This window comes from Fundulus heteroclitus, chromosome 22, assembly GCF_011125445.2.
Source record: "Fundulus heteroclitus isolate FHET01 chromosome 22, MU-UCD_Fhet_4.1, whole genome shotgun sequence".
NCBI lineage: Eukaryota > Metazoa > Chordata > Actinopteri > Cyprinodontiformes > Fundulidae > Fundulus > Fundulus heteroclitus.
This window is the reverse complement of record NC_046382.1, coordinates 15,141,013-15,159,831: the sequence shown is the minus strand read 5'-3', so window position 1 is coordinate 15,159,831 and position 18,819 is coordinate 15,141,013. Positions and strand designations below refer to the sequence as shown.

The 18,819-nt window shown below is 42.5% G+C and overlaps 1 protein-coding gene across 1 annotated transcript; it reads left to right on the top strand.

The window, feature by feature from the left end:
* Positions 1-667: 667 nt before the first annotated feature.
* gpr137ba (G protein-coupled receptor 137Ba) lies at positions 668-15,500 on the top strand. The gene is made up of 7 exons (XM_012855703.3): positions 668-1,338; positions 7,635-7,684; positions 7,770-7,992; positions 11,697-11,843; positions 14,584-14,712; positions 14,805-14,926; positions 15,027-15,500. The coding sequence occupies exons 1-7, from the start codon at positions 964-966 to the stop codon at positions 15,139-15,141; spliced, it is 1,161 nt and encodes a 386-aa protein (XP_012711157.1). The 5' UTR covers positions 668-963; the 3' UTR covers positions 15,142-15,500.
* The last annotated feature ends 3,319 nt before the right edge of the window (positions 15,501-18,819 follow it).

The following is an 18,819-nucleotide window of genomic DNA, read 5'->3' as shown; positions in this document are numbered from 1 at the left end:
ATATGGCATATATGCATGTATGTATGTTTATTTTAGATTATTTTAATTTAGTTTGCTGGGCAGACATTTTTTTGGTGATTCATTTTATTTTATTTTAATCCTTCCAGCTAGGTACTGAAGGGAATTTCCTTTATTTCCCGTTGTTTTATTTTCATTTATGGCAAGCAGTTATCCATTTAATTGCTTAACATGGTTGTGTAACGAAAGTAAAAGCTCCACGATGCTGCCCTCTTGGGTTCAGAGCTAAAATAAATAAAACATACACTTTTTCCCCTAGAATGTAACGAGTTTAGTTTAATGATTACAATAAAACTGTTAAACTTGCTTTTTTGTTTTTTTTACGTGAAACTAAAACCTACCCTTGTGAAACGTGTCTGGATTGGCACATAGATGTTATTGGTGCTTTTTCACTGCGGTATCTGCAGCTCTCTCTTGTCCGTATCTTTATTTATTTAATTTTTGTATCTTTATTTTTACAACGCGTCCACTGAATGAATGGGTCCGGTTTTCAAACGGTGAGGTAAATACGCGGAGGAGCCCTGATCTGCCCTCCTGGGATCAGAGCTGGGTGGGAAGCGCCATCACAGGGTTAAAGGTACAGTAGCGTGCGTCAGCTGATGCGTAACGTCACGCAATGAGGAGGAGGAGGAGGGGAGGTCCTGGAAGCCCGCTGCAGTCCTCCTCCTCCTCCTCCTCCTCCTCCTGCTCCTCATCTCTGGTCAGGCGCCTCTGCTGCTCTTGGACAGGCTGCCTCTGGATCCTCTGCAGGAAGTCGGACCTGTTTCCTTCCCCGCAGCGTCCCTCTGCGCTCTGACAGCCGCTCCAGCCGCTCCTCCTCCGCGTCTTCACCTGCGGCTCTCTCGCCTCTCGTCGGGCCGGGGGCCTGCGGGAGCCTGCAGAAGGCGGCCGGCTCCGCTGCGAACACCTCCACCTCCCCTCCGGAGAGCACAGGGAGAGCTCGGCATGGAGGCCACGGCGGAGGAGAAGGAGCCGTCGCTGATGGACGAGCCCCTGCCGACTCTGAGCCCGGCCGTGCCGCCCTTTGTGACTCTGGGCCTGACGGTGGTCTACACCGTCTTCTACTCGCTCCTCTTCCTCTTCATCTACGTGCAGCTCTGGCTGGTCCTGCGCTACCGACACAAGCGCCTCAGCTACCAGACGGTGTTCCTGTTCCTGTGCCTGCTGTGGTCGGCCCTGCGCACCGTGCTCTTCTCCTTCTACTTCAGGAACTTTGTCACAGCAAACACCCTGGGGCCCTTTCCCTTCTGGCTGCTCTACTGCTTCCCCGTCTGCCTGCAGTTCTTCACCCTCAGCCTCATGAACCTTTACTTCGCGCAGGTGAGTCAACGGGATTAGACGCGATTTAACGCCTTCTGCAGGTCCTGCTCCAAGCGTCGCGCTGACGATCAATCACTGCATCGGTGAGAGCCTTTTGCTCCCTGCGGGGATGCATGTTTGAGGGATGATGCACGGTACGTGTGTCGAAAAGTATTCATACCCCTTGAACTATCTCCCCCATTCCTCCCGCTTTTTGTCGGTGTGCGTAATTGGAAGGGAAACGATGCACCGCTCTTTTGCAGCTCCATCCATCTTCCCATCCACCCCGAGCAGTTTAAAGAAATATAAATATTTATTTGCCATAGGAATTGTATATTCCTATGAAATTTGTCTTCTGCGTTTAACCCATCCCTTATAGGGAGCAGTGGGCAGCTATCACAGTTTCCCAGGGAGCCAATCTGGGGGTTAGGGTCTTGCTCAGGGACCCAGATTGACAGTCTGCAGGGATTGAACCGGGTACTTGCATCCTTCTCAGAGTGCAAGCGCGCTGCTCTAGCCTCTGCGTTTAACCGTCACAGCTGAAGAAAAGCATCCTGTGGACATGATGCTGCCACCGCCGTGTTCCACAGTGTGGATGGATTGGAGCAGCGTTTGTTTTTCTCTGACACGCAGCCCTGGAAGTTGGGTTTTGATCTCATGCACCGCGTCCGTGGCTCGGGCACATCTGGAGCGGGCTTTTGCATCAGAACCTCAGGTTTCGAGCTCCGGTCCTGCACCTGTGGCCTCTGCGGGTGCGACGTGGGAACAGGGTCCCGGTGGTGTTGATAGGAACACGCTTTGTTTAGTTGGGAAAACGTGATATTCAACACGTCTTTTCTTGTCGTAGCTTCAGGGACTCTTCGTCTTCAGGTGAACCTGCAGCTGAGCCGAGCAAACATTTTCCAAGTTGACCCACATCAAATGTCTGTGACTGATTTAGCCTCTGAATTGTGCCTTTAAAGAGATCCATATATTAAAAGGCACAAGGTACACTTTTCAGTAACATATATTAAACTCCCGTTAGAAATAGCTCCATATGTAGTCGTCAGGGTACATCCATCTGGTGACATCACCTGAGCCATAAGGCAACCAGGTAGAGCTCTGTTGCATTTTTCCTGTGGTTTTCCACTCTTTATTTGCACCTTTCTGTCTAATCCCTTCTCCGAGGGTGATTGCTTGTATTATGTTCTCCTGCAGCAAAACGTTTGAGTGGTGTGAATCTCAGGATTATAGGTCAGTAGTAAATCACAAGGGAGGGGTTTTTAAACTTCATTGATCACTGTGATCCAGGTTGGAATAAGAAACTGCTGCACCCCCAGGGAGACAGACTGAACACATGCTGACTCCGACCACGTAGCTTCGCCGTGCGTGCGTCCGCAGAACAGCTGATACCGTCACGGTCTTTCCAGTCAGAATTACTTGCTGCAAACTAATTGCCCTTCGGTGACCTAATAAAGTCTAGAGAGAAAAGTTGTTTGGGTAAGCTGTAGTTATAGGAGCTGAGACTTTCTGGGAAGGCCCCAGAGGCTGCGGCACCACCAAGCGAGAGGCATCACACCAGTTCTCCAGACAAGTCAGGGACAACGTTGTGGAGAAGTACAAGTCAGGGTGGAGTTGTGAAAAAAATAAAAATCCAAATCTTTGATGTTCCCCTGGAGCACCGTCAAATCCATCATCTTCAAATGGAACGCGCCTGGTACCACAACATATCTGCCAAGAGAGGACCGCCCACCAGAACTCACAGACCGGGCCATGAGGGCATTAATCAGAGAGGCAGCACAGAGACCAAAGGCTGCAGAGCCTCACAGTTGGAGGATCTGACCTTAGGAGCACAATAAGCCGTAGACTCCATAGAGCCGGGCTTTATTGAAGAGTGACCAGAAAAAATGCTATTACTTAGTGTTGAAAATAAGAAGGCACATTTTGCCAAAAGGCACATGGGCAACCCCCTAAATTTTTGGAGGAAGTAGCTCCGGACACATGATACTAAAAGTGAGCTTATCGGCCACTGAGGAAGGCGTCACGTCTGGCGCTAACCCAACACTTCCCATCACCCCAAGAACACCATCTCTACAGTGAACATGGTGGTGGCAGCATCATGCTGTGGGGATGTTGTTCAGCAGCAGGGACTGAGAAACTGGCCTGAGCCGAGGGAAAGACGGATGGTGGAGCTAAATACCTGGATATTCCTGAACAGAACCTGTCAGTCAGCCTGTGATTTCAGACTGGGACGGAGGTTCGCCTTCCAGCAGGACAATGACCTGAAGGATGCAGCCAAAGCAGCATGGCCTAGTCAAAGTCCAGACCTCCACCCTGTTGAGAATCTGTGGCTAGACTTGAAGATCGCTGTTCACAAGTGAAAAACAATCCAACATGAAGGAGCTGGAGCAGCTCAGCCTTGAGGAATGGGCAGAAATCCCAGTGGCCAGATGTGGCGAGCTCATGGAGACGGATCAGGAGACACTCGCAGGCGAAAGGTGGCTCTGGAAAAGGGGGTGAACAGTCGGGCAACAGTTATTTTCGTCCTATTTGTTGCTCGCTTCGCAATGACAGATGATACATTTTGAAAGCTGTAGGCATGTAATGTGGGAAAAGGTTCAAACTGTCAAACGGTCCCTTTTTAATTCGCAGCAAACTGAGAACGAATGAACGCATGGCCGTGTGCCGTTTAGCCCTACGCTGAAACTACTTAATGCGCACAGGTTAGAAAATGGATGTTTAATTTTTCAGAGCTGTGTTTGTGCGGCTCTGACTCTACTAGACGGGGACAGAGGTGTTGTCAAAGCGGAGAGTGGAGAGTTTGAAAATACTCTTTATCGTGACTTTGATCGCTGTCGTCATAAAAGCCACAAAAGATCGTCTTACGTCTGAAGTCCCCGTCGCCCACCTGTGATTTGTACCTGTGAATCTGAAGAGCGTCGGTGCGATTTCCACCGTTTGCTTCAGCTTCTGCCTCCGCAGCAGCGTCCATTGAGCCTGAGGCAAACGCGTTCGGCTCATCTCTTTTGAAACTCTAATCTAAATCGAGCACTTAAGGATCATCCTGCATGATGTTTACTAAAATCAGCTGATTATCCATGTCATCGGCCCAACTACACATTTTATTTAATACCTATGCATTTTTTACTCACGTAACAAATCTGTGTGCCTTTCCGAGGTGGGTAGTAACTGGTTACACTTACTCAGTAACATTTATTTGAGTTACTTTTTGAACAAAATGTTCTTTTAACAGTAGTTTTACTGCACTGTACTTTTCTACTTTTACTCAAGTAATGTTATTGAACAATATCGCTACTCTTGAGCAAAAATGTCTGGCTACTCCACCAACCGTGAGTAAGTTTATTGAATAAAGCACAGACTTGTTTTAACCAAAAATGCACCAGAAAAACACGACAGAAAGTTACGTTCAAGTGAGACTTCCTGTTTGTACACAAGCTTTGTTGTTTTAATGTTATTTTCTATCTGCTGAGCTCATTGAGCCATTTGGAGGACAGTAAATTGCAGATATTCTTATTACTTTACATCTATCTATCTATCTATCTATCTATCTATCTATCTATCTATCTATCTATCTATCTATCTATCTATCTATCTATCTATCTATCTATCTATCTATCTATCTCATTGATGTTTCAGAAAAGTTTTTCTGCTGTCTGTATTTAATTTTTTGTATATTTTAGGCTTTGAAACAGCAGAAATAGTTCTTTATATTTTTGTCTGATTACATTACTTTTAAATATTAAATGAGACGTTACGATTAGTTACTCAGTACTTTAGTAGCATTTATACCCAATACCTTTTTTTTACTCTTTTTACTATTACTTGAGTACAAATATGTTAAAGTAGTGCTACTCTTACTGGAGTGCCCTTTTTGACTATTCTACCCACCTCTGGTGCCTTTTTAAATAGAAAATGAAATATTAAATGATGTCAGCAGCCTGTGAGTGTTTCGTGGACGATTTCTATGAACACTGATACGAATTAGCACATAAAAAAAAACATGTAGCTAAATGACGAATAGAGGAAACTACTTACAGGGCTATGAAAAAGTATTTCCCTCTTCCATCCATTTCTCTGTTTTTGCTGCACGTAAATGTTTCAGAATATCAAAGTATAGTTTGAAATCATACTAAGAAACTGAGTAAATACAAAAATCTGTTTTTAGATGATTTTTTTTGTTTATTTGTTAAAGAAAAAGCCATTCAAGCCAAGCTAACCCTATATGAAAAATAACAACCGTCTAAACCTAATAGCTGGTTGTTAGCAGCAACATCTGCCACCACGTGTTTGTCGTATCTGCCGATGCGTCTTTTACTTCCCTGTGGAGGGATTTTGGCCCACGACCTCCAGAGTCTCAGGATTTACATCCAGACTTGGACTAGGCCGCTCTTAAATCTTAACTGTGTTTTTTTATTGAGGCGTTCAGAAAGTGGCCTTACTGTAGGGATTTGGATCGCTTCTCTTCTGCTTAACCTCGACTGCACTTCATACTGAGGCCACAACATGATGGCTGGACGTTGTTGCATCAGGATTTCCTGGCTGCGGGTTCATAGAGTTCATGCTGCCGTCAGTCACAGCAGATTATCCAGTTTCTCAATGAGTGAGGCGGCCCCAGACCACCACACCACCACCACCGTGCTTGACTGTCGATATATTTTACAGCAGATGTAACGAGACGCACAGCTTCCAAAGCGTGTCACTTTAGTCTCATCGGTCCGCAGTTTGTTCACTGCAAAAACGGATCTAAAAATAAGCAAAATGTTCTTAAACATAGTGTTTTTGTCCTTGATCTGAGCAGGTAAATATGATAATTTGCCAATGGAATGAGTATTTCGACCCCTAAATTAAGATAATTAGATATCCTGATCTTGAAATAAGATGATGGAGATGATTGTTCCTACTTTAAGTGCACAAATCTTATTCTATTGGCAGGTCATCTTATTTACCTGCTCAAATCAAGGACAGATACACTAATTTTAAGAAAATTTTACTTATTTTTAGTTCTGTTTTTGCAGTGTTACAGCACTGCATCATTGCTACGGACCTCAGCTGAGATAATCAGGCCTGCTGGGCTTTAAACGTCGGACCCTCTGGGACCTCCCGGTTTAGTTGTTGATGCGCTCTTGGAGTGATTTTAGGTAAAAGATTCCCCGCTGTGTCATTTAAAATAAATAAATCTCTGTCCGTGGTTTTCTTTCTAGATGTCAGCTGCTTTGTTTCCCGTCTCCTGCTGGATTCCTCATATCTGAGCCCCCATATGTGGCTGTGTGAGATCTTAAGCCTGCTTCCTGTTCTGTCCAACAGAATTTGTTGATTTCAGTCGTCTGGGCGATAATCAGGCCTGGTTGCACTGCAAAAACGGAACTAAAAATAAGTAAAAAACTTTTGAAATGAGTGCATTTATCCTTGATTTTAGCAGGTAAATAAGATGGTTTGCCAATGGAATAAGATTTTTGCACTTAAAATAGGAACAACTCATCTCCATCATCTTATTTCAAGTGCAATATATCGAATGATCTTATTTTAGGGGAATAAATACTCATTCCATTGGCAGATAATCTTATTTACCTGCTCAAATCAAGGACAAACACACTAATTTCAAACATTTTTTACTTATTTTTTGTTTCGTTTTTGCAGTGTGTGGTGAGGGAAGTCGAAGTGATTGATAAGTTAACTCGTGATATAACTGGGGGAGCGACACTCTCGTCGTCTTGGGCAGCGTATTGGCCTGAATAATAATAATAAAAAATATAAATAAATCTGAGAAGAGGAGCTGCTTTTTCACAGCACACCTACGCCAGAATATACGTCCATGTGTGTGACTCTAGTTCTGCAGCTTCTCGTAGGTCAGGATGCGGACGAACTTGTTTGTGCAGAAAGGCGGCTGCAGCAGCTCGAGCTCGGCGCGACACCCTCATAATCATTCATGTGACTTGAGAGGAAGCGGTCCAGTTATTACCGCCTGTTGCCTCTCCTGCGTGGGAGGCTCGCACTCAGATCAGCGGCGAAAACGAGATGAATCACGTCTTCCACCGCTTACGCAATCCACATCTGAACCGGTGCCTTCTGCAGCCTCTGCCTAAAGGCTTATTTTTAGCCTAATCCTCCTGCGCTGATATGAGCCACTTTTGAGTTTCCAGGGAGCCCCCCCGGTCCGCTTAGCTGTGTTCGACTGCGTCCTAAACATGAAACGCAACCGTTTGCCGACCGCGAGGTTCCTGTTTAATCGGAACGAGGAGCAGGAATAGAGAAGTGAAACGGCCTGACACATTTGCATGATTAAATGTCTTTTTTTTTTTTTTTGTCTTTATTTACAGGTTGTTTTTAAGGCCAAGTCCAAATATGCGCCAGAGCTTCAGAGGTACAGGTGAGCGCGGGCCTTCACGGTGTTTCCCCCCGCTGCAGTTTCCCGAGGCCGGCTGATAAATTTGTCTGTGGTCTCCTCCTGCCAGGCTGCCCCTCTACCTCCTCTTCCTGCTCATCAGCCTGGTGTTCCTAGTGGTGAACCTGGCGTGCGCCCTGCTGGTGAGGATGTCCTCCGCCGAGGCTCACACCGTCGTCCTCGTCAGGGTCGCCATCAACGACACGCTTTTCGTCCTGTGCGCCGTCTCGCTCTCCTTGTGTCTGTACAAGATCGCCAAGATGTCGCTGGCCAACATTTACCTGGAGTCCAAGGTGAGACCGGGGCTCCGACTTCCTGAGGCCAGATTAGATTGGAGCCGCCATAGACATAATATAAGGGTAGACGCGTCACTGGGCGGGTTCTGCCTATGCTGCGATGCGTCAGAGCGTCCGCCATCTTAAATGTGGCAAATCTGCAGTTACTCAGTCACTTAAACAGTATCAGAGGGACTTTAATCTCTGAATATACTTTGTATTCGTAGTATTTTTTTTGTAATATTACAAGTTTATTTTCGTATCCCGTTAGCTTCATTCTCCTGAATTTATTCTCGTAAAGAATAAAAATATTTAAAATAATCTAACCTGGCCTTATTACTCCAGGAGTGAAATAATTCTGCAAACTGTGACTATTCTGGAAATGTTCCCCCTTAATTCTCATAATATGATGTTTTTATCATAACATTATCACTTTTGTTTGTTTATTTTTGCTTTATTGACCTAGGACTTTTTTTCCTCATATTATTAATTTTACCTCTTTAATACTCACCCAAAAAGTCTGTTCCTAAAGGTTCACATGTGACACGGTTTTATGAAATAATGAAGACCACAATGTTTAGATTTAACCAATTGATCCTTATATTCATAACACATACACACACAAATATATATATATATATATATATATATATATATATATATATATATATATATATATATATATATATATATATATATATATATATATATATATATATGTATTTATTGCAGCACAGGAATGAGGCATCTTCTCTGATCCACGTTCACAATAACAGAACTCAACTTTTTTCTGCCACATACAATATGGCGGTGACGTTGACGTGCGAACCTGCGCCCTATGACGCGTCTACGTATATGATGTCTGTGGGAGCCGCTTGCTTGTCTTTGTTTACCCACAATGCTTTGCAAGAGCATCTGTCCCTTTGACCCTTAAGACCAACACAAAGTAAACTGTGAATAAAATCATCTCTGGTATTTCCCCCCCCTCCTTCTTTTTCCTACAAATAAAGCTCTGAAAAGTGTGGCATGCATTTGTGTTCAACCCCCTTTACTCTAATACACCTAAATAAAAGAAAATGCATGAAAATGCGCTCCAGTCGCCTAATTAACAAATATGGTCCACTTGTGTGTGATTCAATCAGTTCAGTTAACCTTTATTGCCCCCCCCCCCCCCCCCCCAAAAAAAAAGGGCAATTTGTCCAGAGTACACAAGTTGGTACAGATTTCTTTTATCTACATTTATGTTTTTAAAGGAAGGTGTTAACTACCAGGCCATAATCCCTGTTTAGACTGCTTAAAAGCGACACAATGACAGAATCATCTACACAACGCTGGGGAGCCCCGCTAGATGAAATGCACCTGCTAAAACACCCTTTAGTATGACCTGTTGTGATTTAAAAGAAAGAAAAAAAAAATCCATCAAGCATGAAATAAAAACGGGTCAATATTATAAACCATTATATAAAAAACTTTTTTTTAACCTCTGTATGAGTCCAGTTGTGGAAGCCTAAACGTAATTTTATTTAAAGAAAATTAGAGAACAAAAGACATCATTTTAAAAAGCAACTGCAAACCTGCCAGGACGAGCCGCCCTCCTTCATGGTGGTGGGAGCATCGTGCCGTGGGGATGTTTTTCCTCCGCAGGGAAAGGAGAGCTTGCCAGGGTTGACTGTGGAAAAAAAAAGGTTGTAGGAGAAACCTGTTGGGTCCTGCAGGAGACTTGAGAATAGCGGAGGGTAGTCCTGCAGCAGGAAGACTCTGAACACTCGGCTTTAGTGGAACTGGCTGAGTCCAGAGCTTTTATCCTGCAGCTTTTAGATGCATCCCTTCTCCAACACGCCTGAATCAAACAAACCTGCTCGTTATGCCGGATTCGTCCCTTTCTCACGTGCCCGGAATATCGGGGTGGCTCTTAATAGAACCTTAAGAGATGTTCCTGCCATGTGTGGTGTGTTAAGAGAGATCTAGTCCCCTGGGTGGAACGTCAGGACCCCTCTGACCTCAAATCGGGGATATTCAACACGTTGGATCGTCTTGGCCTGATATCCTAGCGTGGTGGGGTGTTCCCCGAGGACAAACGAGCACGCAGCCTGTTGAATGCGACGTGTAGCCAATCAGAAAGCAAGGTGAAAGAAACCAAGAGGTAAAAAAACCCAGAACACTAAGTCATCTCTATATGATAGAGCAGCAAACATGGAGCCCCTGTTCGCGCTGTCTCTAGGGCTGGGCGACATGGATTAAAAAATAAATCAACGATTTTATCATACCTAATCTGATTAATCGATTTTTTTCCTTCTTTTTGTTTCATAAAAAGATATTAAAGAAATTATTTTAAAACCTTGTATTTATGTCAACCATTTCGTCAGGGAGTTGACCTGAATTCAAAGTGCAACTAAATAACAAGCTGTGAAACATGTAAAACAAGATGGCAGCCGTGCCATTATAAACAATGAAAATATAATAAAACATTTGCTGCTAGTGGTATTACACACTGAGCTAAGAACAGGCTTCACTGCACTTGTGAACTTCAAACTAAGTTAAAAAAAAGTAAATAAGTAAATGAAGTACCTCGTATTATGGTAAAAAAAAGTTTCTACTTAACAATATTTTGACAACACATTTGCCTAAACATATATTCAGCATCACATGCTGTTCTCTTCATGGAAACCCAATGAGTGTATTGGCAAAATAAAATCCAGATTTTCCAAAAATGAAATCTTAAAGAATTTTACATTCGAATTAATCGATTAAATCGATTTATCGCCCAGCCCTAGCTGTCTCCACTCCTTTATCCAACGGCTTTACTTTTTACGTTTTTTTCTCTCTGGTAAAATCAGTTCACAAACTATCGGCACTCTGCTTCCTCGTCCGCCATGTTTTTTTTTACTCTGAAATCACGTTTGAGCTCAAGAGTTTTTTTTGCGAGGTTTCCCGTCTTGACGTCTGAATGTTCCTGAGCGAAAACTGGTGGCGTGTTGGTGCTCGCCGTGTGACCGGACACAACACGCTGTACGATCAAACCTGTCAGATCTACAATTATCGTAACGCGCGGCATTACCAGACCTCTGCAGAGCTGGGTGACCGAATGCCGACGAGGAAAATCATCTATGTTGGGACGAGTAGCTCTAGACGTTTGGACCCGGATGCTCACAGAAACCTTCCTTCCAATCCGACGGAGCGTGAAATACTTTGCAAAGACGACTTGCAGCTGTAACAGCGACAAATTATGAACTCAGGAGGTCGGATACAAATGCACGCCACACTTTTCAGATTTTTTTTTCCACGTTCAAAAACCATCATCTTTCCTTCTACTTCAGAAGTGCTCACCACTTTGCGCTGCTCTGTCAAATTCTCACCTCACCCTTTATGACTTTACAATGTTGCACTATAACTGCAATAACCTGTGCAATAACTATTTAATACTTGTTGTTCCTTACCTGGTACCACTTTAATGTACGTCAAATCCATATGGATATAAGTCACCTTAAATCTCTGCTTTATTTCTTTTTTTTTTCCGATCCACTGTATATATGTGGACGCCCTGTATATACCTCATGCACCTTTTCCCTCCTTTTGGCACCTTCTTTTGATCATAAGAGCCGATGTGACACGTGCATTTCTCCACTGGGAGATCAATAAAGTCTTATCTTATGACCGTTTCCTGCTGGTTTGACTTTAACCTGACTTTTGAAAGCCCCGGCTGACGCTGTGATGTGGTGCAGGGGACGTCGGTGTGCCAGGTGACCGTCATAGGAGCCATCGTCATCCTCCTGTATGCGTCCAGGGCGTGCTACAACCTGGTCGTCCTGGGTCTCTCGAACAAAAGCATCAACTCGTTCGACTACGACTGGTACAACGTGTCGGACCAGGTAAGTCGTCACGTCAGCACGGCCGTGAAGCAGCAGCTCGGGATCCTGCCGCAGACGCCTGCTCTCTTTGTTTCCGCCACTGTGCTGGTTTTGCTTTTAAGTGGCTTGATTTTTTTCTCGTGAAGATCTTCAAACGGGGCAGCATCCGTTCACTACGGCCGCTAAAGATCAGTAATCCTGCTCGACTGGGTAAACCGGAGGAAGGTTGTGTTTTTATTAGGAATCACAGGCTTTGCTAGATGAAGAAATCAAGCTCAGACCCCGCTGGCAGTAATCAGTCATTTTCAAGACTCGCGTGGCATGAGACAGTCGATGAAAAGTGGTTATCGTGATGAGACACGCTTCTTCTTTTTATTACTCCCTTTAAAATACCACCCGGCATGATTTTGAAAGTTTAAAAAAAAAAGAAGGACTGACATAAAAACAAAAATCCCTTCCCAAATGCTCAGGTTGCATGAAAGTAAAAAGTTGACTTCATACCATTCAGTGAAATGGTACATCTTCTCCCTTCACGGCTCTCTGGAGAGGCCAACTCAGGAGCCCGTGTCCTGCATGTGTTAGACGCGCTCCATCAGCAGTCATAGGCTGCATCATCTCTCCAGGCTGTCATCAAGCACTGCAGGAACTTAATTCAGGTGTGCTGAACCCGGGGGATAACCTTTAGGAGCTGGAGTTGGACATCCAGGAGCTCCAGGAGCTGGATCTGGATCAGGATCGCAGTCGGCCCCCCCGACTGCGATTTCAGGATGATTTGGCCCAGCACCAGTGCAGGTGGCTGATGCAGAAAGAGACTTTTCATTTTTAATCAGAGCAAAATGATTAAAGACAAGTTGAAATCTTCTTATACTTAAAAAAATGTCAGGTACAACACTAAGCGTTTGTCTTCTAATGACTGCAATTTGTAAGTTCTCTTTAGTTTCGTAGTAATTGGGGCCACATTTATCCAACAACTTTTACTCAAATGCAAATGTTGGCGCACTAAAAACCTGCTTTAAATTCATTTTTTTTTAAATTGGGTAAAATGAAACCAGAGTCCATTTTGTTGTTGCTAAGAATAGCCAAGAATGCTGTTAATTTTTTTTTTCAATTGAGTCCGAAAGAATTTGCAAACTAGATGACTGTCTTTTAAAAAAGTCAAATTTGCAGAACCTTGGATCTACAGGAAATCTAATTTTTTGAATTAAAATGTTGCACGCTCATATTTTGTGGAGCAGGTAAAAAATTATAAGTGCTGGTGAAGATTCTCAGTCATCCAGGTCATGGTCATTCCAAAAAAGTTAAACAAAATAACAGTGTTGGGCAATACTATAAAGCTTGGAACTTCACACTACTCCAGACATTTTTAATTGAGAAAGCTTTCTGGATGGGAAGAGAAATGTCTTCAAACTTTGGAAAAAAGTTGTTTTGTTTTTTAACTTTTTTGGAAAGTTTTGGGTAATTTGTTTCTGTTTCAAAAATAATTTTTTTGGCCCTTGAGCACTTTTGCCTTGATGATTTTGGCCCACACGATGAAAAGTTTGGATCCTTGGCCACTCCTTTGGTTCTTTCGTGCTACGTTTGGGCTGTTGTCATGCAGACGAACTCGGCTTTCTGGTTGAGGAAAGAAGGTCGTTCGGTTTAACGGCATGCTGCTGGCCATCGTCCTGAATCTTTGCCAGAGACACAGCTCCAAACCATAATACCTCTCCCTCCATGCTTGACTGTGGGCACGGTTCCCTTCACCAGGCCACACCCAGCTCGACAGATGGTAGACTGGATTGATGCTGGAAGCTCAGTTTTAGTCTCAGCCCTTTCTCCCAAGCCTTCTTTGAACCAGACGGGCCTTTTATAGCAGGCGGGGGATGATTTCAATCCATTATGGCATAATGTGTTACAATACGTAGCTTAGCTAAGGCCTTCTGATTGACTAGGTCTTTAAATGACTCCAGATGATTAACGAGCTCCACAAAAGTTATTTTCTCACACAGAGCTGTGGGCCATTTTACATGACTTGGCTTTTTAAATAACCTCGCCTACAGTTTCCTTCTCACCATTCCTCTTGCTGATGGGCTTTTAGCACTGAGCTATATAATACACTGGAGTGCTGATTTTGCCGAAAAACTGAAGTCACTGGCCGCCATCTTGCTACTCCCTACTCTCACAGAATGCCATAGGATTTGGTTGCAACAACAAGCAGTTTTCTGGCTGTGTGAAAACGTTTCACTGGTAATTCTACAGTCAGTGGATGTACTAACTCTATCAACTACTAGGAAATTAGGTGGTGAAATATTTTACATGTTATTCATATTAAATATATATATGTATAAGTATGTGTATATGTATATATGTATACATATATGTAAATATATGTTTTTGTATATTGTTATTTATATATTTATAAATGTTATATGTATATTTAAATGAATAAAATGCAAAATATTTCAGCACATGACTTTCTCAGTACTTGATAGTTTTAGAACATAACATAAAACTATATGGCATTTGACATTTTAAAAGTCTTAAGCCCCCCCTGAACATGAGAAAATCCTCGTTATTTGATGCTGTAGCGCACATATTCCCTAGTTACTGGGGGGAAATAGGGAGTACCAATATGGCGGCTGGTGGCTTCAAAGCGACTCGTTCAAACAGACGGTGATTAGCACTCCAGTGTATAATATAGCTCAGTGGAGCGGCCCATGTCTACCGCTGCAGGAATTGTTTGTAATGCCTGTTTTTTTCCCCTCTCCTCCTTTCTTTTCAGGCAGATCTACAGTCGACTCTGGGTGACACCGGCTACGTCGTCTTTGGGGTGATTTTGTTCGTCTGGGAGCTGCTTCCCACGTCCCTCGTCGTGTACTTCTTCAGAGTCAGGAAGCCCAACTTGGACAGGGTGAGTCCCTCCGTTACATCGGAGCCCACCGCCGGGAAGCAGCGCGTTGAGATCACGAGGGTTTGACGCGCTTTTGCGTTGGTCTCCTGCAGAGCGGCTCGGGCCTCCCTGGTCACGTCTTCTCGTCCAGGGCGTACTTCTTCGACAACCCGAGGCGTTACGACAGCGACGATGATCTGGCGTGGAGCGTCATGCCTCAGAACATCCAAGCCAGGTAGCCGCTGAATCCCGCCGTGCGGGGAGGTTTTAGGAGGCGGGGGTGGGGTTGGGGGGGGTAATGGCTAATAATGGATGTCGTCTTGTACGCCCTGTAGTCTGGTTGCTGACAGCTACGAGTGGGGAAGCCAGACCAGCGGCATCAGCGCCTACATCGGCAGCGAGGACAGCTTCAACTACTCCCGTCCTCCAGAGGAGCTCTGCCATTACTGAGGGGGAGCGCGCGATGGCGTCCGGCCGCCCCGACGCTTTGCTCCTCATCTGTACATTTGTTTTTGCACAACCTGATTCATGAGCTGATCTGTCTGGAGGAAACTTAACAGACTTCTCGTTGCCAGTATAGAAACGCCCAGTAATGGGACATTACTTTTTGCACACTCCTTGTACAGATTATGGATCTGTTCTTGAACTCTTTCATTATTTAGTTCATGTTGATTACAACATATTTCCTAACCTTTGTAAGATGCACTGTAATACTTTTTAATGTACTGAATGTGGTTTTTTTTTCATACAGATGTGTTTTTAATGAAGAGAGGATTCATTTAACTCATTAAAAGAGTTTAAATACTGTAGAAATGCTTTGATTTTAATTGAATCATTAAGATCTCAGCTCCGTTAGTCCTGGCTTGCACTGCAGCGCCCCCTATTGGTGCTTCAACTATTTGATCTTTAAAATCTTGGTTATATTTAGCGTTACAACAACCAAAAGTGCATTTTAAAATAAAGGTTTAGCTTTTTTTTTTAAGATAACAGAGGGTCCCCTACACATTTCTACTTCCAAATATTTGCCAACATCGATGCATAAAGAAGGAACCTAGTTGGGTTTTATTCTCCGTAGCCCACCATGTCCTCCTGACAGGACATCGCTGAGGTTGGCTTCAGATCCAGATGCAGATTTTCTGGCTGGTCACATCAGCTCTGTTGTAAAACCTATTTCAGGTGCGAATTCATCTACACCAAATACAAGTTCAAGAACTGGCAGTAATTTAACACTTTAATTCGGTTTGTGAAACTTTGAAAAATTAAAGCAAACCTAGATTTAAAACCATACACAGGTCCAGGAAATGGACATTTCATTTAGTGCATTTAACAGTAGGTACTTTCACACAGGGAAAATGCCACCCTTTAAACACAATTTAGTATATATAAAAAAAATGTATGAAGGTTGAAATTTTCCTTCAAAATGTTTATTTGAGAATAGACATTCATGGTATCGCTTTATTTTGGCTGTAAGCCACTTAAACTTCTTATTTTGTCCGCCCCTAGTCACATTTTTTTTTTTTTATCTTTCTGCTCCGTTTTGCTCACAGGAGATGTATGACAGAAAGTGACTATTTGGAGATTTTTGCCATTGAGAAATAAATCTGAAATTTAGTTATATAGACATAAGAAAAAAAAAAAAAAGTAAAAACCAGGATTTTATGAAGATCTCCATAAAACCAAAATCAATCAATACCGTTGGCACAAATTGTTAAAATCAAAAGGAAAACACTGCAATTTAAAGATTAAAGGCATTCATTTTATTTTCCTGCATGTCCATGCTGCCCTGTGATAGACTGGTGAACCCTCCAGGGTGTCCCCTCATCCATTAACCCCCTGCTCCCGGATTGATAAGTGGGTATAGATGATGGATGGACGTCAATAGAAGAAGCACTTTGTTTGAAAACACTACTTTTTATATAGAAGATTGAATAAGGCTTAATCCAGAGAAGAAACATTTGTTGAATTCCCCTTTTGTTCCTTCTTCCACACTTATGTGTAACTGGAAAAAAATAAATGTAAGAAGCAGCAGCGCTGTCCTTGGATGAGGCTGTTGTCTCCAGGATCATGACTTTACAGTCATTTCAGTGCTTTTAAACACATAATTCATGAAAAGAAATAGAATTAGAGTTCCAGAAGCTTTTGGTTGGAAATTTAAGACTGATCCCATCCTATTCAGATGTGTTTGCACAGATATTTAAATGTGTAATTTCTAAAGAGCTCCTGTTGAGTGTGGCCAGCAGGATTGATGTGTGAAATGCTCGGGAAAGACTCCAGAATCCCAGAGGACATTAAAAACAAGCATCTGAAATTATTTACAAAGAATACTGGAGGGTTTCTGTTCCTGTCTGTCATTTCTGAAACAGCTGTAGAAAATGAGCCAGTTTGGACAACGATCATCTTCATTGGCTAAATTAAAAAAAAAAAAAAATGTTTATAATAAAACAGTAATTCACAAATGAACAGCAGAATTAACTCAGGAAAAAAAATATTTTAACCATGAGGCATGTCAGCAGATATTTATTTTCTGGGGTTTATCCATCATCAAGGATTTACAGCTAAAGGTTGAATTAAGTTCATTATTATTACAGGGTTCCCATGTGCCCCCCCCCCCCCCCCCCAAGACTCCATTTACTTTACATTTTAATCTCCAGAGTTTCCAATCGGTTTTTGTCCCCATTACTGCCTAAATAAAAGTACTAGCTTTACTATGAATATGCCAGATAGTTCTGCAGAAGTCAGACGTTGGAAAAACGAGTGGAAAGGCAGGAAGGACAGAGGGACTACTTAGATCAGCTCCGTTTGTAAAATCTGCAACGCTTTTATCCTTCGGCAAGCATACATTCATAAAAAAAATTAAACATTTAAAAACTTCTATACAGTAAAGATGCAATTAACAAAAAATAGGATTTTTAAATGTCAGATTCTGTCCTTTAATAAATGGAAATAAAAAAACTGCAATCTTGGATAATTAAAGGACATTTCATCATTTAGTTTTTTTCTAAATCTGTAGAAACCCTGTGAATGGATTCATTTACACTAGATGTACAATTGGACGGATAAAGGTTGGACAGACTGGACGAAAAAAAAAAAATTATGAATGGATCAGACTTTTAGACAATGAGTGAATGAATAAAGTCTGGAAATAATAGTTGTTTTTTTTTATTCCTGGTTTTCCAATACTTACCCAAATCTGTCATCTACTTAATTTAAATGTCATAGTTAAATCAATTAGGTCAAAATCCTAACTTTCCTGGTTACACAGGTGAGCTGTTATTTTCAAGATTTCAAAGATAACTAAATTAACATTTCTGCACAGAATCTCATGGGGGAAGAAAATATCTTGAAGAAACTGACATTTCTGTGCAGTGGAGCTATTATAAAAATGTCACAGGTCTTTAAATTACAATGACATATTTTTTAAGGCTTCAAAAACAAACGGTGTAAAGCTGCCTTTCTGCTGAGCGGTACAAGACAGAGACCGGCAGGCCAGGTACCTTTCACACTTCTCTCAATTTTATTGAGCTTTTTTCAAAAGACGACTGCACTCTAAAAGCACTACAAACATAATGTACCCTGATCGTTAAGACTTTAGCTAGTGACAGCTCATCTATGAGATATTAACACTCTTAAAATGTAATGGTGAGTATGGCGTTTAAAGATTGTCCTGAAATGCTCTGGAAATAATCAAAAAGCCATTCGATTCAACAAAACGGGAACAGATGACTTAACAGGTACATAATGCACACAACTGATTTTAAAAAAAAAAAAAAAAAACAGTCTAGAAAGCACTTTCTGGAGCAATATGCCGACTGGAGGGTTAATGCAGAGATGTTTCAATAACTACTGAAAACAATGCAATCAATGGATCCATAGCTGATAGTATTCAAAAGTCTTTCTGCAATCTCCATTAGCTGAGACACCGTTTCACATTTTGACAGACTCTAAACACTTAATAATGCAGGAAATGTGTTTTTTTTTTATTTCATTTTTATTCATATTTTGGGGTAAGAAGGAAGCAGGGAAGACCAATCTTTAGACTGAAGACATGTGGGTCAGCTACAGTTTAACCTTCTGTTGCCCTTTCTGCCCAAATGTCGCCACACAAAAATAAAAAATGTGCAAACCGTA

Coding starts and splice junctions, on each gene's coding strand:
- gpr137ba (XM_012855703.3), top strand. CDS start 964: ATGGAGGCCACGGCGGAGGAGAAGGAGCCGTCGCTGATGGACGAGCCC. Junction 1,339..7,634: donor TGAACCTTTACTTCGCGCAG/GTGAGTCAACGG, acceptor CTTTATTTACAG/GTTGTTTTTAAGGCCAAGTC. Junction 11,844..14,583: donor GGTACAACGTGTCGGACCAG/GTAAGTCGTCAC, acceptor CTTTCTTTTCAG/GCAGATCTACAGTCGACTCT.